This window comes from Hylaeus volcanicus, unplaced genomic scaffold (assembly GCF_026283585.1).
Source record: "Hylaeus volcanicus isolate JK05 unplaced genomic scaffold, UHH_iyHylVolc1.0_haploid 12237, whole genome shotgun sequence".
In the NCBI taxonomy this organism is placed as follows: Eukaryota; Metazoa; Arthropoda; class Insecta; order Hymenoptera; family Colletidae; genus Hylaeus; species Hylaeus volcanicus.
The window spans coordinates 1760637-1785002 of NW_026533172.1; the positions used below are offsets into that span (position 1 = coordinate 1760637).

The 24366-nt window shown below is 33.6% G+C and overlaps 5 protein-coding genes across 12 annotated transcripts; 2 read left to right on the forward strand and 3 right to left on the reverse strand.

Annotated features, from left to right (window-relative positions):
* Positions 1–658: 658 nt before the first annotated feature.
* LOC128884032 (uncharacterized) lies at positions 659–4376 on the reverse strand. The gene is made up of 15 exons (XM_054137014.1): positions 4142–4376; positions 3945–4092; positions 3769–3859; positions 3501–3720; positions 3047–3454; positions 2819–2998; positions 2637–2725; positions 2433–2549; positions 2258–2377; positions 2097–2201; positions 1935–2034; positions 1692–1886; positions 1508–1614; positions 1254–1441; positions 659–1070 (listed from the first exon to the last, which is right to left on the reverse strand). Exons 1-15 carry the CDS (start codon positions 4358–4360, stop codon positions 835–837), a joined length of 2523 nt encoding a protein of 840 aa, XP_053992989.1. The 5' UTR covers positions 4361–4376; the 3' UTR covers positions 659–834.
* A 40-nt stretch (positions 4377–4416) lies between these two features.
* On the reverse strand, positions 4417–8613 carry LOC128884033 (dual specificity protein kinase CLK4-like). Its single transcript, XM_054137015.1, has 19 exons — positions 8576–8613; positions 8035–8165; positions 7821–7980; positions 7613–7769; positions 7434–7548; positions 7150–7367; positions 7037–7098; positions 6848–6974; positions 6679–6796; positions 6388–6610; positions 6001–6311; positions 5729–5782; positions 5584–5676; positions 5461–5534; positions 5277–5410; positions 5112–5227; positions 4953–5065; positions 4840–4900; positions 4417–4791 (listed from the first exon to the last, which is right to left on the reverse strand). The coding sequence occupies exons 2-19, from the start codon at positions 8152–8154 to the stop codon at positions 4657–4659; spliced, it is 2391 nt and encodes a 796-aa protein (XP_053992990.1). The 5' UTR covers positions 8155–8165; positions 8576–8613; the 3' UTR covers positions 4417–4656.
* A 2204-nt stretch (positions 8614–10817) lies between these two features.
* LOC128884034 (vesicle-fusing ATPase-like) lies at positions 10818–14920 on the forward strand. 2 transcript variants are annotated; one of them, XM_054137016.1, is made up of 26 exons: positions 10818–11236; positions 11291–11409; positions 11471–11565; positions 11628–11767; positions 11826–11890; positions 11947–11996; positions 12042–12085; positions 12145–12204; positions 12270–12329; positions 12390–12477; positions 12533–12618; positions 12669–12764; positions 12809–12895; positions 12945–13016; positions 13068–13229; positions 13290–13349; positions 13410–13575; positions 13627–13706; positions 13793–13847; positions 13921–14015; positions 14059–14125; positions 14204–14277; positions 14328–14417; positions 14465–14596; positions 14651–14732; positions 14779–14920. In XM_054137016.1, the coding sequence occupies exons 1-26, from the start codon at positions 11162–11164 to the stop codon at positions 14832–14834; spliced, it is 2256 nt and encodes a 751-aa protein (XP_053992991.1). In that variant the 5' UTR covers positions 10818–11161; the 3' UTR covers positions 14835–14920. The 2 variants fall into 2 exon arrangements, 1 of the variants encoding a protein (XP_053992991.1); XR_008459205.1 differs by lacking the exons at positions 14651–14732; positions 14779–14920 and having other exon boundaries at positions 14204–14285; positions 14465–14493.
* A 170-nt stretch (positions 14921–15090) lies between these two features.
* LOC128884037 (N6-adenosine-methyltransferase non-catalytic subunit-like) lies at positions 15091–17187 on the reverse strand. Its single transcript, XM_054137018.1, has 10 exons — positions 17064–17187; positions 16697–16812; positions 16579–16653; positions 16330–16496; positions 16129–16260; positions 16000–16065; positions 15805–15933; positions 15551–15740; positions 15288–15503; positions 15091–15231 (listed from the first exon to the last, which is right to left on the reverse strand). Exons 2-10 carry the CDS (start codon positions 16791–16793, stop codon positions 15173–15175), a joined length of 1131 nt encoding a protein of 376 aa, XP_053992993.1. The 5' UTR covers positions 16794–16812; positions 17064–17187; the 3' UTR covers positions 15091–15172.
* A 452-nt stretch (positions 17188–17639) lies between these two features.
* LOC128884030 (uncharacterized) lies at positions 17640–23850 on the forward strand. 7 transcript variants are annotated; one of them, XM_054137013.1, is made up of 32 exons: positions 17640–18329; positions 18378–18518; positions 18592–18659; positions 18733–19029; positions 19086–19134; positions 19189–19265; positions 19318–19377; positions 19445–19540; positions 19590–19690; positions 19827–19922; positions 19976–20072; positions 20130–20183; positions 20255–20374; positions 20428–20461; positions 20540–20688; positions 20756–20957; positions 21025–21164; positions 21216–21275; positions 21325–21420; positions 21512–21611; positions 21670–21748; positions 21869–21967; positions 22018–22156; positions 22298–22365; positions 22425–22491; positions 22550–22615; positions 22667–22739; positions 22789–22826; positions 22870–22933; positions 23003–23070; positions 23139–23240; positions 23300–23850. In XM_054137013.1, exons 1-32 carry the CDS (start codon positions 18221–18223, stop codon positions 23372–23374), a joined length of 3084 nt encoding a protein of 1027 aa, XP_053992988.1. In that variant the 5' UTR covers positions 17640–18220; the 3' UTR covers positions 23375–23850. The 7 variants fall into 7 exon arrangements, 6 of the variants coding, with proteins under 6 accessions (XP_053992988.1, XP_053992987.1, XP_053992986.1 ...); XM_054137012.1 differs by having other exon boundaries at positions 20255–20461; positions 20540–20957; positions 21025–21039; positions 21097–21164; XM_054137011.1 differs by having other exon boundaries at positions 18733–18851; positions 18909–19029; positions 20255–20461; positions 20540–20957.
* The last annotated feature ends 516 nt before the right edge of the window (positions 23851–24366 follow it).

Sequence of the window (24366 nt, forward strand, 5' to 3'; positions counted from 1 at the left end):
TGTTTCTTCCATGCTTGATCGATTGGTATGACTAAAGTGATATCATCTTTAAATTTAATTAACCGTAAAAATGTCATTTTATCTTCTTTTAGAAATTCTGATGCTATTTGTAAGCCTAATTCCGAGTTTTTAGCAAATACATCCGACAAGGTTGTTATCTCTAATAAAAAACTATTCACATTTTTATATAGAAACACGATCCATAATAATGAACAATTCAAATAGAGAAGACGATTGAAACAACCTAAAAAAGTCATTTCAAATCAGAATTCGACTTTCTTACGGATTCAGAAGGTTATTTGAGAAAAAGAAATTTAACCAAAAATACTGTTTCCACTCAAATAAAAAAAACTATCACTTTTCTACTAATACACTATTTAAACAAAGTAATTATTAAAGATATTAATAATTCAAGTCTAATCGTTCCGCGTTCATAGTATCACGTGTTACTATCACGGATATCATATTTTGAGAATTCCCAAAATGTTGATGAACGCGACGCAAACAGGACTACAAAAACATGGTCAATAAAAAAAAATTGATTTCATGCTTTTTAGATCGTCACGCATTGACACGGACATTTCGTTAAAAGTACTGAAAAATGAATCACTTTTTTTTTAGTAATCCTTTACTTTCTTAATGTTTTCATCCGCTTTTATTAAAAAAAATAAAAATGTTATTCAAATGTATGCTAAGTCAGGAAAAAATATTTTGACAAAATTAAGTGTTTAAAAGAAAAACTAGAATACATTGATAGTATTTACGGTTCGCATTATTTTTTAAAACATTTACACCTAGCATGAGCCCATGGGAACAAAAAATAAAAGTACAAGGTTAGCATAGGGGAGGACGACGATCGCTTCTTTCAATACCCCCAGAAGACCCGGAATTCATTGATGTCATATTTGTCATTCCAGGCTTTACTTTGGAAGCAGGATGATTACTTAGTTCCAGAGGAACAACGTTACATGTTGTTTGAAGTAATAAGCGTAAGTCATAAAATAAGGCGCTATCTTCTTCAGTACAAAAAGAAATAGCTAAACCTTTACGACCAGCACGACCAGTGCGACCTGTACATAATTTTCTCTTTAGTATTATATATTTAAAAAGCGTCATAAAATCAAAACAAATTTTTGTTTCCAAAGCCATTAAGTATGAATTAATAAAGTAAAAAGTGTATCCTTATGTAAAACAATTATAAGAAAAAAGTGGAAGAAAACAAAAGAAAAGCTTAGATAAAAAAGTCAAAATACCTATACGATGCGTATAGCTGCCAATATCCTTAGGAAGATCAAAATTTATAACAAGTTGTACACCTTCAACGTCAATACCCCGTCCAGCAACATCGGTCGCTACTAATATATCAACTAAACCCTTTTTAAAATCATGTAAAGCTTGTTCACGAATTTCTTGAGCCTTGCCACCATGTAACGAAGCCACTCTAAATTCCATCCCACCAAAAAAACATAGAATCAACTCCATAATATATTTTTCTTTCACGCTTTACCGGAAATTCATTTTCGATAAAGTTTTGGCTAAGCCGTCAACAACTTTTTTTTGATTGACAAAAATCATAACAGGAGGTTCTGCAGATTCTAGAATTTCTTGTAATCGCTATAAAAAAAACCAAAGGCATTTTATAGTTGCGCCATGCGACAAGAAAAGAAATAGTGTAGCTTCATTGACGCTACCTGCCGTTTTTTTCCTTCGTTGATAAATTCAAGACGTTGTTCTATAGCACGTTTACCAGCACCTGGATCACCGATTGAGATGTAGGCCGGAAGTCTTAGATACTTGCGTGCCAACTGCTCAACAGGGGGAGGCATTGTAGCAGAGAACATTTGTGTTAAACGGTATTGACGATAGCCCGCTTTGGCTTCAAGCTCCTGCATTGAGAAATAAAATAAAACTGTTCCAGTTTTGTATGATTCTACCTGCTGGTACAATTGATCTTCGTTATCAGATTTCATATTCGATAACGGTATTTGGTCCAAAATCCATTTAACAACGTCTTCAAAACCCATATCAATCATTCTATTTTTAATGCATCAGAGACACTATCATGTTCTGGTATGAAATTTATTTAAAATTGATACCTGTCTGCCTCATCTAAAACAACATAATTGCACTGATTTAGTACAGTGTAAGAACGCTCTAAACAATCTTTGATTCTTCCAGGCGTTCCAATAACGATTTCAGCACTAAATACATTTTAACAATTGTGTCTTAACATTTCGCCATAGTGCTATTAAATTACCCACGACGTAATTCAAACGCTTGTGCTTCAGCCGAACGTCCTCCGACAACTGCAACAGCACGACATGAACAAAAAGAGGAAAATTTTGCCGTTTCGTCATCAATTTGTATAGCGAGTTCTCTAAAAATAATTTATTCGACTTGATGAGTCAAGATTGATTAAATGCTGTTCAAACCGTGAAGGGGCTAAGACGAGAGCGTAAGGGCCATCTTGACTGGTTTCGTCGGTCAATGAAGGAAGGGATTTCACATAGGTAAGCATTGGAAGGACAAATGCAGCAGTTTTTCCAGATCTAAAATAAACAACGTGCGGATAGAAAACCAAAATCGCATAAAAAAATAAGACTCATACAAAAACAAGAATATGACAAAAAACTCACCCAGTCTCCGCTATGCCTATAAGATCCCGTTGTTCTAGACTGATTGGAATAGCTTGCATTTGGATAGGAGTAGGTTTTTCATAACCACACTTTGTGGTAACAAAAAAGAAAAGCATAAAGGAATTGACACGATTTGGGTATATATTCTAGTATTGCGTTCTAAAAACAGCTCAACCTATTACCTTTTTAATTGCATCCAATAGTTGTTGAGGAAGCCCTGATTCAGACCATTTACGGATGGGAGGAGGCACCCGTCCACCTTTAATATAAATTTCATAATCCTCCCTAAAAATTCTCCAATCTCTATCCGTCATCTCATCACAGGATTTTTCAGTCCAGTGTTTTCGATTTGGATCGTTCGCCTTGTTTCATACCGTTCAATACAAATATAACAATTCTATAATCCTTACGTCAAGATCTCGAGCGCGGATTAATGCATCTCGATTTTCTGTATAACTACGAAGAGAATCGTCTTTTTTAGAACTCCCATCCATCAATGATCGTTTTTTCACCAATTCGTCATAAAAATTGTTTCGGCGACGTTGTTCTCTGAATAAACACAAGAATGTTTGCACTCCAAGTACAGCTTTTAAAATTTTGTACCGGACATCTACGCCGGCCCTAAAACCTCTACCAAATAAAAATTGAGGCTCTACGCGACTTTGGTACAAGGTATTACAATCACCACGAGTCGTATCTTCAGCAGCACTCCATTCAAAATTAAAAATATTTCTAAATTTTTCTGAAGGTTTTTGAATTTTTCTTTTCTTCCTTTGTAAACCTAAATAGTGTTCTCGAATTTGATTCAAAATTTTTCTCTAATGAAAACATTGAATGTTATTATACTTTAAAAAAAAAACATACGTTCACTCCTTTCAGCATATCAGATTCTGGAAGTTTCAATAAAGATAATTGTGACAAGGATGATTCAGTCTCATTATAAAAGGGTTTTATTGAAGATTCTTCTGCTTCATAGGATTTTTCATTTAATTCTTCTTTTTTGTGGCGAGAAAGATTGTGTCGTGAGTCATTTGTTTGTATTGGAGAGACATCAGTATTATTCCGTTTTGTATTGTCCTCTTGTCTAAAAAAAAAAATAAGTAAGGAAGAAAGGAAAATTACTTTATCGAACGTTTCAAAAGTTACACGTTTTTTATACGAACGGGTGTGGTCTGCTTCGTCGCGACTATAACATGTGCCTCGCTTCGTTAGTTTATCTTCATCTGATAGTAGGAAACAAGAATCTCGGTCAATTTGTTGAACCTTTCTTTTTAACAAATTGAGTTGTTTTTTGTATGTGGGTGGTACCTGAATAACGCGAAGATGTTTCTTTCGACGTATAACCCATTGATCTTGTGGAATCATAAGAATTTCTTTCATGCCAAGACTGTTTTTTTTCGTCTCTTAATTTTTCTACGGATTTTGTCTCGGAGGCGGGTTTCGATTGCTTTAGAGCCTAAAAAAAGGGAACAAAATGCAATCAAGCGACAATACTGACCATCTACCCTTTCCTTCTTAAGTTGATCACGTTGTTCTTTGGTAAGAAATACAATTTTTTTACTATGATTAAGCTGTGTTTCAATAGAGTCCTTTGGGTCAAGTGAACTCTTAGAATTTTGTGTCTTATTTCTATCCCTATTGGATGCTACCAATGTTTGAAACGTATTAATTTTATCTTCATCGTTAACTCTATAGTTTTTTGATTGTTTAAGTATTAAAGTCATTATTTTTAAGTTTTTTTTTGATTTATAAATATCCAACTGATTTCAACTCATTACTTAGTTTTGTTAATCAATTAGAAAAGAATCAATTCTGTCTTTTCTGAAAATACATTTTGCTTTCAGAATTCTTTCTATTTACTAAAAAAATTGAAGAAAATGACATTAAGCTTTTCATAATAGTCTTTCTATTCTTATAAATGCATCACTTCGTTATTAAAAGACAAATAAACTTGAGACTACATAATCATGTGACAAGGTCTTCTATCGTTTATGTTTAATCGACGTTTTAAAAAACGTGTTTATTTTTCTGGTAAGGTCGTTGTAAGAAAGGGATGCTGTAATGCTTCCTTAGCCGTGGGTCTAAGTTTAGGATCAGGATTTAAAATATACCGTACAAACTCAGCTAAAAGCTTGTGGCATGGTAAGAATAAGCTCTGATAAATTGATGAAATCAAAATTTTCTTTAAATATACTGAACTAACTTCTAAACGTTGACAACGTTGAACTTTTAAAATCGATTTTTTGCTACTAGCACCACTTGGCCTATAGAAACAAATGTAAACCTTGCTTGATATACCTATATATATTTTGTTACCAGTTTAAAACAAAATTTTCGTCAGACGTCGTTCTAGGAGCAACATAATGAAACGCTGGTGTTTTAGATGCAGCACGAAGCATAGATTGAGGCAAAGGGCTCACTATTTTTTCCTTTTGATATTAAATTAAGGACACATCTTGTATAAATATAATCTACCATCATTGCTAAATGCTCTAAATGTTCATGAGTACGAAACAAAAGAACTCCCGTATACAATTCAACGAGAATACATCCTAAGCACCAGATATCGCTGGGATTCGACCAACCGATTTCTGATTGTCAAAGTACTCAAACAAACTAAGAGAAATTGGTTTAGCTTACGCAATATCACTTCAGGAGCACGGTATTGGCGAGTATTAATAACCGTAGTATGTTCATCATTTTCATATGTGGCACTGCCAAAGTCGATAAGTTTAACTCGAGCATCTTGGGGTCGTTTACATACAACGAGCCCTCTAATAAAAAAAACATTTGAGAAAGTCTTTTTCATTCAGTCTAAGAATACCGTTTCCTTGATTTTGACATTGATCTTCCTCGTTTACTTTTATAGTTATGTTTATCATTAACGCCACTATACTTCTAAGATGTCACAAAAAAATCATAAGGCTGGATTCTTAGTGAAACATACACGAGAATGTTTGTCATGCTCAGAATACGAAGAAGATTCATCTAAATCCGTATCAGTACAGTCTCCATTCCAATAACGGGGTGGATAAGCAGACTGCAACAGAGGAAAAAAAAATGTTTGAATTTTAAATTAAGTAAAAACTTACTCGAGGAAAGGGAACACGCGCATAAGCATCATTAATAAACAAAATATTTTCAGGCTGAAAGGAACAATTAAGGAATATATATTTTTGTAAAATCAACTACATGTTTTTTGTTTCTTAGTTAAACATTAACTAAGTACTATTGATTTTATTGAAGACACAATCATCTATGCTTAAAAATCGAGAAACGTCAATCTAAGCAGAAGATGTTTGTCGTATAATAGATAAAAGTGACATTCACTCATAAGGCTTCTAGGGAAAGAGAAAACACTTGCCTTTAAATCGGTATGAGTCAATTTCATTTTTTTCAAAAAAGCCAACGCTTTAAGAGTTTCATGAGCGATTTTTCTTATATCCGCGACAAAGAAGCCGCAGTATTTATTTTGAGTTAAGAAAGCATACAAGGAAAGACCAAGTTTTTCGGATGCCAAACACATGTGAATTCCTTTAGCGTATTCGCCAACATCACTTTGTGACGTTCCTTCACTATTACTGTACTTTATGCTTAAATTATCCGTTCCTTGTTTATAGGAGCGTCTTTTATCTTTTCCTTGGCCTGATACTTCAGTAGAATGACAACAGATCACTGGTGCAATGTACCGGAAGCAATAACGAGCAATGTTGAATGTACAATGTTGTGGTACAAAAATTTTAATACGTACAAGATCCATGGCGGCGTCGCTGGTGTTTACTTCGTGATACTTTTCTTTTTGAGCGACCAGTACAGCTGGACGCAGAAGGATATTTCCGACGTGAGTCATAGAGATATTGATCAATAAGTATAACACAATTGGAGCGTTTTTCGGGATCCATATCACGAATATCTTGTAATATGTCCGCTTCAATTTTAGCTGACCGCGTGTAGCGGCTTACATCTCGAACAACCTAGAAACAAAAACGTCAATTTACAAGGTAATTATGTACACAGAGAGAAGAGCTGCGAATAGGATTACTTTAACAGCAACTAAATTTTTTGTTTGTAAATCAACGCATTCCAAAACACGTCCAAATGTGCCTTCGCCAAGCTTTCGGACGACCTGAAAGCGTGCGCCTAAACGCATTTTCGGATACCTGCAACAATTCCAATTTCAATTTGACTATAGAATCGTACTGCCAAGCTACCAATAAAAATGAACTATATCGGAATCAGTTGCCCGTTTGCTTTTAGGCGAGCTTGAAATGCTATAAGAAGCATGAGACGTTTTAGCTTTCTTCTCATGATAAGGTGTACAAGAAGAGTAACGACGTTCTGAGTTATAATCACAGGCATATTGGCATATGTTATACAATTTTTAATAGTCATAAGCATACCTTTTTCGGGGTAAGGGAGTGTTTTAAAACATCTTTCATTTCGTTTTTTTAATGAATAGCGACTGTCAATGTATTGGGTCATCGTTTTTTTTTATACGAAAAGGTACAATTACCGCGTATACGATAAATACCTATCATTTGGATAGTATTGGTTTAAATGCGTATGGCACGAGTCTTTTGCTTGCGAATGATTCCGGGGATGATGGCGTGATCTATGTTTATAGCTTAAACTTGTTTCATTTAGACAACTTCTCGAACGACGGTTACAACCACGCTTGGAATATCGTTGAGTCCAATCTTCAGAAGTCGATGGATTTAAAGAAAACGAATTCTTAAAATGAAGAAAAACAAGAGACGTAGAAGTTGTTAAAAGGAAAGCTAAAAAAAAGACACTTACAGACACTGTAACTGCACAACGCCGTAATGTCTTTGAATCAACACATTTTTCGGTAGAATGTTGTACTAATCGATGAGCTTTTAATTTGTGTGCATGTTTGGGATTCGTTTCACCTCTTTTATGTCAAAACAATTAATAAGAAATACTACAATATACTATCACAAAGAATTAAAGGTTACCTTAAACGATAGCGTCTAGAATAATTTTGTTCTGAAGATCTTAGACGCGATAAATGACTGTTTTGATTATGTTTTTCACCGTCCCAATAAATGCCATAATCATTTGACGATGGTTGAGTCATTTGTAGGGATACACTTTTGTTTCGAGACACTTTCCCTAAGAAACAAAATTTTAAATGCAAAACCAAACTCAAGTCATTTTACTAACGGAAGTGATAATGATCATCATAGCGTCTTAAATTTGATCGATCTCTTAAATAACATAAATGCTTTCTTTTGCGTTTATGATTGAGTACATGACGGGGTTTGGAGTTTTCCCTATGATTCCCATGTTTTGAGTAATACTTCGAACCATTTCGGCTAAAACTCTAAAGGAAAAACAAAACGGTACTTTTATTTCTCTTTATTGAATAAAGTCGGACATGGTAACGTGGTCTACTAAGTGCAGCACTTCGGGATATTTTTTTATGAACCGCGTAGACTGAATATCTTGATGGTGAGCGTCTCATGAAATGAAATGTTTCTCTGTTTCTTGAAACCATTGGGTCCGGATCTATTACACAGAAACATAAAACAATACACAATTTTTTAAACTTGAATAATAAACTACGCTAAAAAAATTATTTCACGCATGAACCTTCACCAAAAAAAAGAATACTAATAAGCAAAGCTTGCATTTAAGCTTCTTCTAATTGACTGCTGGTGTTTGTACTGACAAAATTTCACTACTCAACTCTTAGGAGTATAAAGATAACACAAAATTCATTAAACAGTATTGCAACAGCCCATTTCGTTGAATTAATTAATAAAAAAAAAAAACGAAGATGTAATAAGTTTAAGCAGATACATTGTTGAACGAAAAAATTCCGTTTTGATGATGACGTTGAACTGCTTTTATTAAAAGCCCTATCCAAAATACGGTAAGTATCTTTTATAACGCAACTTTTAAATACTGAGATTTACTTTTTATTCTAAATTTTTTTCTTAGTAGGTAAGAAAATGTTTCGCACAGCTGTTTTGAAGCGCTTTCCTAAAAAAATTGCGACATTAGAAAGAAAAAACACCCAATAATTTTTGTACTGGGAAAGCTTAATAACACTACTCTTTGACTTCTGATAGCTTTATGGTAAGACTGCCACCCAACATACAAACGTGAAAAAGTTGTTGGAAACAATTTTTACAAAATGCACATTTTATGGAGAGAAAAGCGCAGGTTACGTTGATTCATCTAGCGTATTCAATGGTTGATCAAAAATTTATACAAAACGCTGTTACTTAAAATTTTGAAGATCTTGTATCGTATGTAAGACTAAAAAGGGGCTGGTAGGGAGAGTTTTGTTGACTTTGAACTGAACCGCCTACCATTTTTTATGGTGAGCAACTTGGTACCTAGTCATGCTTATAGTAATAATTCTTAAAAACAATAAGATAGAAGAGAATTTTTGTTTAAAGTTTCATAAGGTTATTATTTTGCATTTTCTCTACAAAAAAAATTAGCTTTGGAATCTGTGAAACTTTTACGAATAACAATTTATGATCACCGCCTCATAATGCTAATCGTGTTTTTTTTTGTTAGCTCGGAAACAATTGGAGGATTATGTATGGTTTCAAGGATAAAAAAACTAACACAGTGAAATTTGGTTTGGTCACACAGGATCAAAAATGTTGTGAAGGTTTATTTTCTTGCAAAATAAAAAAAAAAGAATTAAAAAAATACCCATGCTCCTTCTATATAGATTTAAACAAAAGTATGCAATAAATGAAACCAAACGCAGTCAAACGAAAGCAGGTAATTTTTGACAATAGAATTTTGAAATTTTTTCCCAAATTATCTGTTGCTAAACAGTGGCAACTAGAAACCAAAAAGCGGGTTTGAGTGGAGCTTATAAACATTGTCATACCAAATTCTATTTAAATATAAAATGTTGCTTTGTTTTCGCAAAAATAATCCAATTCACACAAGCGATTTTTGAAAATAAACCACGATACAACAAAGGATGAAAATAATAAAATAATAGACTTGAGGGTATTGAGTATTAAAACAAAGAGGTTGATGCTGAATGTATTTTCAGCAAAATAAAACTGAACGTATTCCAAATAATGCTTGTTAATCATTCTTGAACAACTGAGATTATGCTAAAATTAAGATTTTTTTTTTTAATTGATTTCTGTCAGTGGCGAGCTGCATCACGCAAAATTGTGAAAGGCTTTGTTTTGTAGCGGCAATAAAAATGACCGCATACTAGGTAGATAATGCAAAAGGATGCCTATGTTAAGCATTGCTATAAATTTTAAGGTTTTTTTATTCATGAGTTAGAATAAAAAAATTTGAAATAACAGAAAAACACTAATAAAAGCACTTCATAGTGTAAGTAACGTTTTTTGTCATGTTAAAGAAAATAAGAATGATTTTATGAAGTATTTCATGCGTTATACGAATAGCTTACTGTCTACGTTAGAAGGATGAAACGAGGCTCTTATTTCCAGTGAGTTTAGCTTGACGGGGTCTGAATCTGCTTACACACGAATAAAACTGAAAAAAATTGATTAAATCAAATCTTTAAAATCCCTATAAAACGGTAAAAAGTTAATGGAATATCAAGTCCGAATTTTCGTGTAATTGAAATAAACGGATTATTTGTAGTAAAAAAACTTATGAAACATCTATAACGAACTGTGTAAGCATTAATTTTATTGTTCAAAAAACTGTTCCTTTTGATAATACACAAATTTAGTTTGATTATTTCAAGACCTGTTTTCGAGCGAACGTAATCAAATAGACTCCTTGCGATTTAAAAAAGCTATGTTAAAGTAACATTTTCACTAATGAAAATAAAAAATTTTTGTTAAAAAATTGAACGACGTAGGAAAGGTTTGTTTTTTAAGTGCAATGACAGGCTGCTGGCATACGTCTTAGGTAATGAAATTGAACTTTTGTTTTATATGACTCGAATTTTTTTTTGACACTCCGTCATAGAAGATGAGTTTTTTTTTAACATATTTTTTACTACGGTAGTTTTAGCACTAAGAACATTTCATTGGGACTGAAATCGAGTCTGGTTGGGGCAAGAATGACATAAATTAGGTCAGAAAGTGTACATAAAAAAATATTGTATTTAACCAAAAAAAAAATTCAGAAGATTAGACATTGTTGTTAAACAATACTCTCTTTTTTGTACTATTCCAGTAGATTAACACAGTAAATTGATAGTGTATAATTTTAGATGACTTTGATTTTTACAACACTATCATAAGTTACACGTTTTCTACCGGCTTACTCAACATGTTTTGGTAATGTATATATGAATGACAAGAATGGATGAACAGAAAATTTTTAGATCAAACAGAAGATTCCAAAAATTAAGTATGTGCTGTAATTTTTGTATAGTATAAATTTTCACTTTAAAGAAACCATTCATTAAACGAAAGTGACTTGTTAACATTTTGAGCAGTATATACCTCAAAATTCTGTAAAGTACAGAAAAAAGAATTACATTAACAATTGAATGGAAGTTTTAATTTAATAGAGAAAAAAAAATTGTATAAGAAATGATAGAATCACATGATTCTTTATTGTTAACGATTGTTGGTTCCCCTGAGAAAAAGTTGGCGTTTACTAATTTTGTGAGTAATATTCTTTTAGTTCGAAAATGTCGTAAACTTTTAATTCTATTTTAGGCGTACGTCAATGATAAAACGTTTAAAGCATTAAAATTACTTAAGAATGGAACTGCCGCAACAATAACTAGTTCTGGGGATATACGTTGTGAAATAAAAAGAATCATTTTGAATATAACGTAGGTTTTTTCCAAAATTTTATCTAGCGGCAAATTGCTTTGTCGACTACACTTGATTTAGAGTGCATTCTTCGGTTGGTGATATGTGCATTGCATTAAGTCAGCCTCATCGTGTTTCGGCTTCTGTTAACATTAATGACGCTGTTCTTGTTCAACGTAAGCTTAATTTAAGTAACTTTTTGATCCACTCGGTTTTTATTATTGAACAACTGGTTTAGCTTGGACAGCTAAACCATGTTTAGCTGATTATGCCGCTCAAGAAATTAAGTGCAATATTGGTACGATCCTGCGTCATCAATCTGCTGAAGTGATTGAAGAAGATCTTGAAAAAGAAATACAGAATAGATATAGAGATCACGTAATATTTTCTTTGTTGAATTTACATGATGGTTGATAACTGGTTTTTTTTTTCAAAGGTTTTGACGGTAGGACAAACATTTGCTATTCTTAATCCAACCGACAATATAATACTTTCATTAACGTATGCTTGATAGTTGACGGTACTTTTGTATATGGTAACAATTTCGTATATTGCAGTGTGAGTGAAATTGAAAAGTTACGTCTTCCTGTATCAAAGGATTATAATAGTAAATAGCATGAAACATGATATGCATTGAGTTCAATTTTTTCAGAGGGAGCTTATTTAAACAGAGGAGTTATTATTGACTCTACTGATGTAAAACTTTTTTTTTTAGTTTTAAATACAAAATTTTGTTTTCTCTTTATAATTGTTAGATTGTATTTTCAATTGCAGAGGGTTTCAATATAACAATAAAAAGTAACACAACACGTTGCGTAAGGATACTATTCTATTTTTTTTTACTTTGGCTTTACAAATTTCTACTTTTTTTCGTGTCTAGAAAAATTTGTTTGGGCGGGAGTTTGATTTTCAACAATTGGGAGTAGGAGGTCTTGATAAGGTCAAATAAAAATTGTACTTTTACAACTTTTTTTAATTCGTTTTGGTATTTTAAATAAAGGAATTTTCGGATATATTTCGTCGTGCGTTTGCTAGTCGTATTTTTCCATCCTCTGTGTTAAAAGAATTAGGGATTCAACATGTGCGGGGTAAGAATATAATGGATGTCTTGGAATGTGTTTTTGATGGATTTGTGATTGCAAGGAATGTTACTTTATGGACCTCCTGGAACGGGAAAAACTCTCATCGCTCGACAAATCAGTCATGCACTCCGTACTCGAGAACCCAAAGTATATTTTAATGGAGAAAAAAAAAATTTTTAAATAGCATTGGTTTTCAGATTGTTAATGGTCCAGAAATATTAAATAAATACGTAGGACAATCTGAAGAAAATATACGAAATCTATTTAAGGAGGCTGAAGACGATTATAAAAAAGTAAAAATTCATGTTAACTTTAAAATTTTTGATTCGATGGATAGAAAGGAGACGCTTCTCCACTTCACACGATCATTTTGGATGAAATCGATGCCATTTGTAAACAAAGAGGAACAACGTCTTCATCAACAGTATGTCTTGATGAAAGTATTACAGGTTGTTAAACGCTTGCTATTCTAGGGTGTGAATGACTCAATCGTTAATCAACTTTTATCTAAAATTGATGGGGTGAATTCCTTGAATAATATACTAGTAAGTCAATCATTCATGTCATGGGCGGTCACTAGAACAAGTGTCATATAGTTGATTGGAATGACAAATCGTTTGGATATGATTGATGAAGCTTTATTACGCCCGGGACGTCTTGAAGTCCATATAGAAATAGGCCTACCTAACGTGCAAGGGAGACTCCAAATTCTTTCAATTCATACCAATACAATGTCAAATTCAAAACGTTTATCCGCGGTGAACTATTAAAATGTCACTTTTTTTTATGGAACTGTTAGCGACACTGCGTTTTGTTAGGACGTTTCATTAACAAATCTTGCGGAGAGAACACGCAATTTTTCGGGCGCCGAATTAGCAGTAAGATAACCCAAGCTAACAATTCGTTACACTGCATTTTTCTATGGTCTGTTTTGAAAGGGTCTTGTACGAAGTGCAGCGTCTTACGCCTTCAGCCGTAACGTAGATGTTAAGGATTTGTCACACACGCCTGATATTTCGTCTCTTCAATTATGTGAATCGGACTTTGACATGGCCTTGGGAGAAATCAAACCAGCTTTTGGGGTGCAAACAGACGAACTTGAAGGTAATGAAACTGTTGCAAAAAACTAAAGTCATTTTCAACTTGTTTTTGTAGCGTGTTTAACGTGTGGAATAATAGAATACAGTGACGCGTTCAAAATACTTCAAACAAGCTTAGCTACATTCGCTCAGCAAGTTGGTTGATTTTAATTCAAGTGACCAAAATACTTTTTAATTCTTTGTGTGTTTGTTTCATGTGCTCTTAACAAAAATGAACAAAGGTGCGGGATAGTCCAAATACACCCTTATTGTCTTGTTTGCTACTGGGTGAATCTGGTACACTTTTAAAATAAAACCCAAGAGAACTACGCGTAGCTTCGATGCTCATAAATTTATGTTTTTTTTAAAGGCACGGGAAAAACAGCTTTGGCCGCGTTCACGGCTTTAAACGGGGATTCTCCTTTTGTGAAATTTGTATCGCCAGAGCAATTTGTTGGATTCACGGTAATGGTTTTTGTAGAAATCAAGCTACATTATGGAATGATAGGAGTACGCACGTGTTTCTGCCATCAAAGGTTTTTTTGAGGATGCATACAAAAGTGACTTTGGAATTAGTAAGAGAATGTCTTTGACTTTGGCTGTGCTTCGAAACAAAAGAACCGTTTCCGAAAATGAAATGTGTGTTGGTGTAGTTATTTTGGATAATCTTGAGCGACTTATGGATTACACACCGATTGGAAGTCGATTTTCTAATATGATTTTACAAGTGAAAAGGTCATCATGATCCTGTTTGCTTATGTGTTATTGATTTACTAGGCCTTGTTAGTTCTGGTGAAAAAGACTCCAACAAAACAGGGTCATAGGCTTTTAGTTCTCGCAACATCGTCCGAGCCTGACTTTATGCGAGTACTGCGCATCAATTGTTATGATGCTTTGTATTACAGATTGTGCAGCACTCAGGCATCACATCATCTTTTAACATTGTGTTAGATGTCCCTCCATTAACCTCAACAAACCATATAAGAAAAGTTCTCGAGGTGGCATCAGCTAAAAAGCAAAACTTTCCAAATACGGAAATTGAATACGTAAGGACACTCAAAGGTATGTCAGGTTTTCAGGCATGTGTTGTGTTGAATTAGGTTTGTGAACACCTGAAACAATCGTTACCCATCAAGCAAATGCTTTTAATTTATGAAATGGCAACGGAATCTTGCCGTCACGGTAATGAATAGTCTTTTTGTTACCCTCGTGACGCTGTTATATGTAGATGATTTTTTAAAAGGAGAAAAATTTATGGCATGTGTTGAGGATTGTGGTTTATAATCTTTGGCTTCTTTTAATATATAAATTTTAAAATACAAAAAATAAATATTTTTGTTTCTTCTCAAGTCAATTGGAAAAATATCAGAATATAATAAAACATGTACAAGGTTAAAAAATGGATTGTGTTTTATGATTCCAATAGTCTTTTTTTTTAATTCATTGACTTATTAGATTAATAAGAAAGAATGCAGTTTAAAATGAAAAAACAGTGCGGCTTGTAAAATTAAAAAAATACTACGACTTATAAAATAAAAAAAATACTACGGCTTATAAAATAAAAAAACACTACGGCTTGTGAACTAACAATATTTTTTTTTATTTGTAAGAATAGAACATGTTTACTTGGTCATTGTACCATTAGGACGGGTGGGTGACTTTGGACGAAGTGCTTCAATTTCTAAGGTTACAAAACCTTTTGAATTCAAAAGAAATCAATTAAAATTTATTAAAAACCTGGTGTGGTTCCAACAAAGCGGCCTCCATTATAATCGACATCAGAACTAATGTAACGTGGATTGGGGCGATTCAACTTGAGTGTATCAGTTGTATCAGAAACCCAGGAAATATAGCGGTCTTTATCATAATTGGAAACGGATATATCTTTTCCTAAAGTAACCCATCCTGGTCGAATATTGCGATCCGATCCAAATAATTCCAGTTTGCGTCGACCTATAAAAATGTTTTTTTCTATGTGATAGAACGAAATGACTGGTCACCCAAACAAAAACGGTCGATAACTTCGTAGAGTTCAATGGGTTTTTCGGTGGAACCAGTTGGATGCCCGTGAATATCAGTGGGTTCTTCTGCAACTATAATATCTGTGTCAATGTTAGAATGAATGAAGCAAGTGTCTTCAGAACGCCGCACGACGCCTTTGACTCCCATAAGACAGTGTTCTTTGGTTCTCTTGAAAGAGTGTTTTGAAATGTTTTGTAATTGTGCTAAGAAAATATGAAATTTTCCATGTTACTTGAAAAATCCCCTGGTCGTCCGTGTATTGTACACGATTATACTGTACTCGTGAAAAAGCTGTATTCGTTTTACACCAACAAATATCCTCACATCGACGAAAACCCCAAGTTTGTAGCAATTTTCTTCCCTAAAAAAAAAAAGTGCATTTTCAAATTGCATAGCGCCAAAACAAAAAGCATTTCAACAATTGTACCTCAGCAAGATGGGAAGAGCCGCACCAAATAAAACAAAAAGAAGGAACGTCGGTTATTTCATCAATCTTTTTTTTATTAAAAAAAAAAAAAAAGAATTGTAGAAACAAAACAAAACAAAATAGTATTACTTTTAAATGTTGAATCATTTCTTCCACTGACCACGGAGTTAGATCTTCATTTGTCACCAATGCATAAGAAGCAGCGCGTTCTGCGTACTCTTGCCAAGGTGGATCAATTAAGACAACATCAAATAAACAATCCTTACAGAAAATGTTATAGGCGCGGGAAGATAAAAATAAATAAAAAAACACTTTTAACGAAAAACTTACAAGAGATGTTAAATTGAATTTTTTCAATTCGACTTGCATATATAATGGAGGATGAGCGCGTTGTTTATTAATTTCGTCCTTTAAACGTATAAGTCTTTCTAATTTCGGATACTCAGTAAACCTTAAATGAGGTTCGTAATCGCGTATAAAGTTTTGTGGACGTTCTCCTACAGTAGAGATTATTTAAATAAAAGAATAGAAACAAGACAACTTTTTCGTCAAGTCATTTAATAACATGAGTTTTCTAACCTGTATCGACAAAGTGCTGATTATAGTCATTCTTGACCAATTTTATACTAGGAAGAGATGTAGTGGAATTAACACCTACATCAAGAAATGTAGACAACAAATCAAAGTTAAGGAGTACCTGTTGATGTTTTTGAAGACTTTGTTATATCATCTTCTGGAGGAGGTGGTGGTGGTGGAATCAATGATGCTCCACAAGGATTGCTTCTTTGATACATGGCTGTGACCTTGTTGTTTCTGTGACATTTAATAGAAACCATTATATAAGAGTTTATGCGTTGGCTTGCTTTAAAAAATCGCACAAAGTTGTGACGAAATGGAATTAAGAAAATATTCAAAAACTAAAATGAAAACGTCAATGGTAAGTCAAAATTTCATTTGAACGTGCAAACTTGGTACACTTGATTCTTTAACAGCAAGCAGTGTGCATTAGTGTGTAAGTCACTAGAAAGTTTAGAATTTTGTAGTATGAAAGCAATGCATTTTACCCAAGTCAAAAAATGATAAAAAATCAATCAGGTAAGTCAAATCAAATCACGGGGTAAAATGTTTTTCCATACGACAATATTTTTTGATGATTTTTTAAATCCGCTGCATTTTTTTTTTTTGCTGTGATCCTCTTCAAAAACAGATGAATGAGTCAAAAGAAAATCCTATTCCGATTTCTTAAAAAAGCTTTAAATAAACAACATGGATAATGAGTCAAATACATGAAAAATATTGCAATTTGTTCATCCATCGTTTAAATGAATTAGAAAACAAGGTTTTCATGATTGTTAACATATTTTCTCTAGTATGGTTGTTTAGTGTTTTCTTACCGAGGTAAGATATATAAAAGAACAAAAAACATTTTTCCAACATGAAAATAAATGCAGTGCAATGCAGCTTTGAAAAACTACCAAGGGTGCTTATCGTGCTATCTGAAAGCATGGTATGCGCCGCACCTATGCTGTAGGAATCATAGTACGAAAATGTTAAGATTTTTTTCTAACAAACTCAACATTTTGTCAATGTATTAAAAATGGTTTTATTTTATACCACTGTAATACAAGGAGACTTGAATGTAAAAAATGATAACGTTTTGAGTCATGTAGCATGAATGTAACAACAGAAAAAATTTATTACATTGTGTCGGTCTTTTTCAAGATTGTTACCAAATGTTACGATTCTAGTTTGATCTAAAGACTTTTTTTTTTTTGAAACACCCAGAAAGTACAAGGCCAGTCGGTTGTATTTCTAGCTTCAATTTTGTGTGATATCGCTAACTTTGTAAAAAGATTGGTGTTACGAAGACTCGTTGAAAATTTGCTAGCAATAGGGAACTAACAAAACAAAATAAGAAATTGTTCCTACGAGTAAAACGATTCTAAAATAAAATATACTGCAGACGTTTTTGAAACAAAGTAGTGTCAAATCATGGAATTGCCCACATGTTGCCTCCTTAAGTATCATAAAAGAATTATGTTAAGGGGTTTATATTGTATATGATGGAAAGGCATTACCACTATTAAATTAAAGAAGACAATTGTTAACGCCTGTTTTGTTGACTTGAGGAATTTCTCATTAGATAACAGTGAAAAAATCCCTTGTCAAAAAACAACCGGCAATTTAAAGACGGTTCAAAATTAAAACAACATACGATTTGATGGGGAAACCCTCTGATATAACCCTCTTTTCGTCTTCTCAAAAACTTTATTCGAAGGGTTTGAATATCTTGGAAATGTGTCCTACAGAAGCTTTTTATCATATTCTTGGTAAGAAGAAAAGAATGGAACGCTTATGAAAATTTGTATATTTTGAAGATTTTTTAAAACCTATTGAGATTGATCGAATTATTAGAGGTCTTAATAAAAACTTGTATGAAAAAGCGTCAAGTCAAGAGTTTTGGGAAACAAGAATGTTGAATCGTTATAATTTAATGGATTTACTTTATATAGAATTATGTAAGCGTTATTTTAAATTCATGACTATGATCAAAGCTTCATAAAGTTTGATCTTTTTTTTTTTTTTTTCTAGATGTGATTGCTGAAAGACGCTCTAAAGGTCGTATTCAAAAAGGTGTCATGATGGGGACTCGTAAAGAGGTTAGAGAGAAAATTTGTTAGCAACGAACCCTACCCGAAAAGGCCTATATTTTGTGAAAACGTGTTACCTTAGTTTATCATTCGTACAGTTAGTTTAGAAACAACCAATGCAGGAAAAGACGATGGTGTTCCAACATCTTGTTTACGCGAAATCTCCTTACTGAGTAAAATACGACATCCTAATATTCTAGTGTACGTCCCATCAAGGAAAGTGTTCATTTTTGCCGTTTTGATGGTGTTCACATTCAGATGTTATGGAGGACGTGTTAAAGGTTCCCAAATCCAAGTCGTGTCGGAATATATAAAAGAAAATCTGTCCATGCGCTTAGAATTCTTTTCAAAGCACCCTTTAAATCGCGTGGTCATTCAGGTTGTTTTCAATTAGAGTCATTTAATGCCAAACAAAAAACGACCTTGAACTTTTAGGATTTAATGAGACAATTATTTACTGCGCTCTCATGCTTGCATAAAAATGGTTAAATAGTAACAAAACGCGTTGAGCGTAAAATAAGGCTTTTTTAAAACTTAGGTATTTTACATCGAAATATTAAGCCTGATAATATATTACTGCAACCGGGAGACTACCCTTCTGGTTTACAATTGAAAGTCATACATTAGCAACAATAATCTATGTTTGACCTATTTAAGTTGATTGTAGTTAGGAGATTTGGCAATGGCTCGTTCAATTGATTTTCCTCTCGAAGTTTACACACCTGAGGTCTTTGAAATAAAACATGCACATGTTTGCTTCATTTGTTGACTCTATTGTTTTTCGTACTGACTAGGATCCCAAAGAAAGAGAAAGATCTTATAGGGAACAAAGAAGATTATATAATCGGGCTCCCGAAGTGATTTTAAGGCAACCCGTGTATGGAGTTGAAGTGCGTTGTATTGAATTTTTTTTTTTTTCCTTCACACGTTATTTCTTAGATTGACATTTGGTCGGTTGGCTGTATTTTTTTGGAATTGGCCTTAGGATACCCTCCATTTCGTTGCGAGTCGGAAATTGGGTTATTATTGTCTACATTACAGTAGGGTATATTTTTTTTTTGCAAAATATATAAAATGTGAAGGAATATAGTCAAGTTGTGCATTAACCAACATGCAGTAATTTGTTAGATCATCTGTATCCGTGTGTGTTCATTGATTTGTTCGTTTTGACCTCAGATTATGTGGTACACCTGATGTGAGTATTTGGAATCGCATTGGAGCTTCGTTTCGTTCGTTTTTAAAGTTACCCATGTGGAAATTCATAGACTTTAGGTCGCGTACTCATTTTTTGAAATGTTGGGTACTATTTTAAAGCACTTTGACAGAGCAATCGCTGCCACCTTGGTCAATGATCAAACGCGCGCGGCAGGTCATTTGTCTCCTTATTTGGTTGGTTACGATAAACAAGTAGAATCAGTCAATGTAAGAGAGTTTTCAAATGTCAAGTTTGTCGTCATGGAGATGATATATGATGCGTAGATGCTGTTACAATTTGGTACCACTGTTGGAGTCAACGCGTTGCATTTGCTCGAAGTAATGGCATTGACGCAACTAACACTCTTGGAGTGTATATACAATTCTACCATGAAAACGTGCACTTGTAGAGACTTTTAATTCTTCCGGGAGCCTTTCGAGTTTCGGCTCGAGAAGCACTGGATTACCCTTATTTTACGCATCCCGCAAATGACGCATCCTTACATCCTGAAGTGAATCAATGGATTAACGTATGTTGTTGTCGAAACGAGTCAAAAAAAAAACACGTCTTTTACGCATGTAGTCTTATTTTGAAGACAACGCTAACAATATATCAGGTGAACACTTTTTCTTTTCGTGAACCGTGCAAAAAAATGTTACTTGTCCTATATTGGTGCGGTCTGTTGTATTGTTAGAGAATCATCTACTATCAGTGTCGCATTATCAACGGTTTATACGTTATCAGAAAAAAAAGGAAAACTTTTTGGCTTTGCAGTTGTTTTCTCAAACATCCAGTGACGATCATGAACGTTGGACTTTCGTCAAATCAATGGAGGAAAAATGGGTTCGTTTTCACCTTGATTAAACACTTGTTTACTAATGACCATGTGCCTTGGAATTCAATGGATCAGACGATTTCCAATAACAAACTGCAATATTATATCTGGGCTCCTTTTGATTATACAGAAGAAATCATTTCAAAAGAAACCTTAGCAACAAGAATGTCACCATCAGAATGCCGAATAATAGATCATGATAAAAAGCAAGAAAGCCAACAGTCGGGTATATTAGGGGAACAGTATACTGAAACCGTGGCGCGTTCTCAGCAATCTGGTAATTTGAAGAAAAAAAATTGTCAATCAATGTTTTTGTTTAAAACAAAAATCTCTCATGTTAATAGACAAAAACCAAGCGAGTGAGTTCCAAATGTCGCAAACGGTTGGAAACGAGTGTTTTAATAAGAAATCCTCAGTAGAAGCAAGTCAATCAACAGAAAAGGAGGAGGATGTTTTCAACAGCCCCACGCATTGCCATGCAAATGTTTGTTACATACAATTAAAGTTGCTGTGTTTTGAAAAAAACTGATTGTAGTCACGTTCGACACATTCTTCTTGTGAAGACCCAGAGACAGAATGTCGCTCGAAACGATTAGTAGGATTGTAGTAGTCTTGACGCTGTCATGACACCCTTCTTTTTAAAGCATAGAGAATGCTTCACGCGAAAAGAACAAAGTGGTACAATATGTTCAAAGAATTGTCTTTGCCAAAAAACTTCTTTTCGAAATCCTACTGAGAAGGTTTGTAACATGTTTTTTTACATGAATGACACTTTAAGACTTGTTTACTCTAAAACAATTTCAACTTTTCCAAATCACCTGTGTTTCTTAGATGCAGGCTTTGTGTTCTTACCAACCACAAGTCGTTCCGTGTGACAGTGGTGTTGCCTCACACCATTTCATTATAACACCGGGGATTCGTCTTCACGTCAGTATGTATTATTTTGATTGACTTTGGACGAACAACACTGCCATTTTCGCTGAGTGTAGTTAATCATATTTTTGGTGTACAACCCCATTTTTATTTGAAATCTCAAACGGTTCATCTAGCCGTATCTTATTTTGACAAGTACCTTTCATCTATTAGAACTATTGTTCCAAGAAATAAAAATTAACATGAAAAAACCCACTCCTTTTATTCCGCAAATGTAAATAATGGTTTGTTTGAGCTGAATGTTTTTTTTTTCAGATATATTAGTTTACTCAGTGAAGCTTACAAAACCAACTTTCAATTTTTGTCCCTAAATGAAGTGTTACCTTTGGCTTTAACTTGTGTGAAAATTGCAGAGTGGGAACAAAAAAAAATTTTTCCTTTGACATTGTTTTTTTTGCTTCTAGTCTGAATAATGAAATATCCAAAGAATACTACAAGCAGGATAACATTGCAGAGTATACTTCATTTTATGTATCGATCTTATATAACATAGAAGAACTCGGTAACAGTAACAAATTAGACGTTTCACATTTAGCAAACATTGTAAGTTCTTAAGAATTAAGTGCAAGTTTATGTTTGTCACTTTTGATGAATTTTTTTTTGACATTCTGATGAAATGAAAATTGATCACGTGGCGGAAATGGAACGTCTTTTTAATCAACTAATGATTTTATGCCTTTATAGCTTTTGCAGAATGAGAAAAAAATTTTAAATGCACTTCATTTTGATCTTTCAATACCAACCTTATACTCGTAAGCAATTGTTTTTCATTTGAAAAAAAAGAAAAAGTTATTTCTTCTCTTTTTTGTAGGTTTCTGAATATGTTTCTCTCTATTAGTAAACTTTTACATATGAAGCATCTTGTAGATTACTGCCACGTACAGCATTGTTTTGGGCTCTGCTGACTGTGCCAAATGTACCAATTTGCTGTCTTAGTATCTTGCTGATTTAAGTCTTTACAGCCACCATATGGTTTCCATTCGGCCGTCATTAAAAGCTCAGGTTGAGTCCTTGGTTCAAAACCATCATAAAATAGTTATTGCTGACTGCTAGGTTGTCTTATTGTTCGGCTGTTGTACCTTATTTCGACCACTTAAACAAGGAAGAGATGAAAAAACGCAAAAACGTAATAGTACACATTTGGATAACTCAACAGAAAATAAGGTGCTTTTTAGAAATCACACTGGAGCCATGCGATCCTGAATATTCCCAGGTTCATTTGTGGAATGAAACCTGTAAAACCTGTTGTGTTTTAGAATTTAATTTTACTTTTAAATGATCTTTATGAGCATCGCAATGCACTAGGATACAATAATACAGGTAATAGCTTATTTCGAAGCCTTACAGGGTCAATGAAAATGTTCATTTTTTCGTGCATGTGCGATCCAGTATGGAAAGTTTTAGATTGCATAGCTGTGATACGTGATGTATTAATGAATGGCAGAAGGTATTTTAAGGTAAACTGTGTTTTAAAAACACCCCATTGATTAAGAAAAAGTTGGATATCCTTGTGTTCGAATCGCAGCTTGAGAAAATTGAGAATGTAAAAAAAAAACATTCGTGGGCATCACGCATTGGTCTAAGTACGCCTCTCATACCCTTAAAGGCTCTTAGAATTATTCTTCCGGTATCACAAGATCCTATACTTGCCTCCTTATGTTAAGTTTTAAATGTGCGTGAGATTAGCTGGTTTTCTTATTTGTCATGACGAACAAAAAACTATCTGTACATTTTTTTGAAGAGTGGAAAGAGCTTATTTGAACTAAAGTTTACAGAAACTATTGATCTGAAACCCCAAATCGGCGTTTTTGGAATGATATGACATGAAAATTAGGAAATTCAATATGACTTAAATAATCATGAGCCAATCAATGTTTTTAGTTATTTCTTACACCTTTGTATATCCTTTTTTTTGCTAGTCTAATACATTGAACCATTCTTAGTAAAAGCATGATTCAATACGTTTCTTTTCTGAATGTACGTTTCATTGTTTACACTGTTAAAGTGATTTTTTTGAGAGTATCTTATCACCTGAAATGGATACCTCAAAAAAAAATTTTTAAAAGAAAAAAATGAAGCTGCTAGAAAAAAGAAGATACTCAAATGCTTTTTATCCTTGTAAATATTAAAAATAAAGACATACTTTAAAACGCGGTGAGTAGTATATCCTAGAACACTGCAGGAATAATTTCGCAAAACGCTTTTGTTTCTTTCGCGGTGACAGGCTTACTTTAAGCGGACTATTTGAATGGATACTTTTGGCACCAGTGTATCCTTAACAAAAGAGAAACATTTTTGTTTCCAAGCCATTTTGTTAAGAAAAACTTTTTTCTCTCAAAACAAAAAAGCCAACAAAACATAGGAAAGACATTTCATCTCTTTTTGGCTTTTATCAAAAAGAAAAGGTGGATGGCCGACGTATACGCTTTTTGTCTTATTATGAAAGCTCATGCCGGTTAAATATCGTAACAGTCATGCACTGTTTGTGTGAGAATTTGTTGCGCGAAACGGATTGGAAAAAAAAGTTGAGCATTTTGTTCCTAAATGTCAACTAGCCTTCATCTAAGATTGCAGTCGTCGTGTTTCTAAAGATTTTCCATTCCTATAAAGATAACTAGGAAGTGATGCACTGTTTGTTTAACGCTTTTTTGGAGACCTTTAAAGTTGAAAAAGCCGGGTTACTACCTTGTTTATAAGATTGTAGAATGAAACGCTAGAACTTGTTTGAAAAACAGCTTCTCGAGAAGTCAAGA

What these genes read in the sequence shown, in the direction of transcription:
- LOC128884037 (XM_054137018.1), bottom strand. Translation starts at nt 16,793, where the DNA reads ATGTATCAAAGAAGCAATCCTTGTGGAGCATCATTGATTCCACCACCA. An exon ending in AAATGATTCAACATTTAAAA is followed by an intron (nt 16,066 to 16,128) that starts GTAATACTATTT and finishes AATAAAAAAAAG; the next exon opens with ATTGATGAAATAACCGACGT. An exon ending in ACGACCAGGGGATTTTTCAA is followed by an intron (nt 15,741 to 15,804) that starts GTAACATGGAAA and finishes CACTCTTTCAAG; the next exon opens with AGAACCAAAGAACACTGTCT.
- LOC128884034 (XM_054137016.1), top strand. Translation starts at nt 11,162, where the DNA reads ATGATAGAATCACATGATTCTTTATTGTTAACGATTGTTGGTTCCCCT. An exon ending in TTATTATTGACTCTACTGAT is followed by an intron (nt 12,086 to 12,144) that starts GTAAAACTTTTT and finishes TATAATTGTTAG; the next exon opens with ATTGTATTTTCAATTGCAGA. An exon ending in AGCAATTTGTTGGATTCACG is followed by an intron (nt 14,016 to 14,058) that starts GTAATGGTTTTT and finishes ATGGAATGATAG; the next exon opens with GAGTACGCACGTGTTTCTGC.
- LOC128884030 (XM_054137007.1), top strand. Translation starts at nt 18,221, where the DNA reads ATGGGGAAACCCTCTGATATAACCCTCTTTTCGTCTTCTCAAAAACTT. An exon ending in TGGAAATTCATAGACTTTAG is followed by an intron (nt 19,923 to 19,975) that starts GTCGCGTACTCA and finishes GCACTTTGACAG; the next exon opens with AGCAATCGCTGCCACCTTGG. An exon ending in ATGGCAGAAGGTATTTTAAG is followed by an intron (nt 23,071 to 23,138) that starts GTAAACTGTGTT and finishes TTCGAATCGCAG; the next exon opens with CTTGAGAAAATTGAGAATGT.
- LOC128884033 (XM_054137015.1), bottom strand. Translation starts at nt 8,154, where the DNA reads ATGGTTTCAAGAAACAGAGAAACATTTCATTTCATGAGACGCTCACCA. An exon ending in AGCATGACAAACATTCTCGT is followed by an intron (nt 5,535 to 5,583) that starts GTATGTTTCACT and finishes GTGACATCTTAG; the next exon opens with AAGTATAGTGGCGTTAATGA. An exon ending in ATGTCAAAATCAAGGAAACG is followed by an intron (nt 5,411 to 5,460) that starts GTATTCTTAGAC and finishes TTTTTTTATTAG; the next exon opens with AGGGCTCGTTGTATGTAAAC.
- LOC128884032 (XM_054137014.1), bottom strand. Translation starts at nt 4,360, where the DNA reads ATGACTTTAATACTTAAACAATCAAAAAACTATAGAGTTAACGATGAA. An exon ending in AAACGTGTAACTTTTGAAAC is followed by an intron (nt 3,721 to 3,768) that starts GTTCGATAAAGT and finishes TTTTTTTTTTAG; the next exon opens with ACAAGAGGACAATACAAAAC. An exon ending in TATTGGATGCAATTAAAAAG is followed by an intron (nt 2,726 to 2,818) that starts GTAATAGGTTGA and finishes GTTACCACAAAG; the next exon opens with TGTGGTTATGAAAAACCTAC.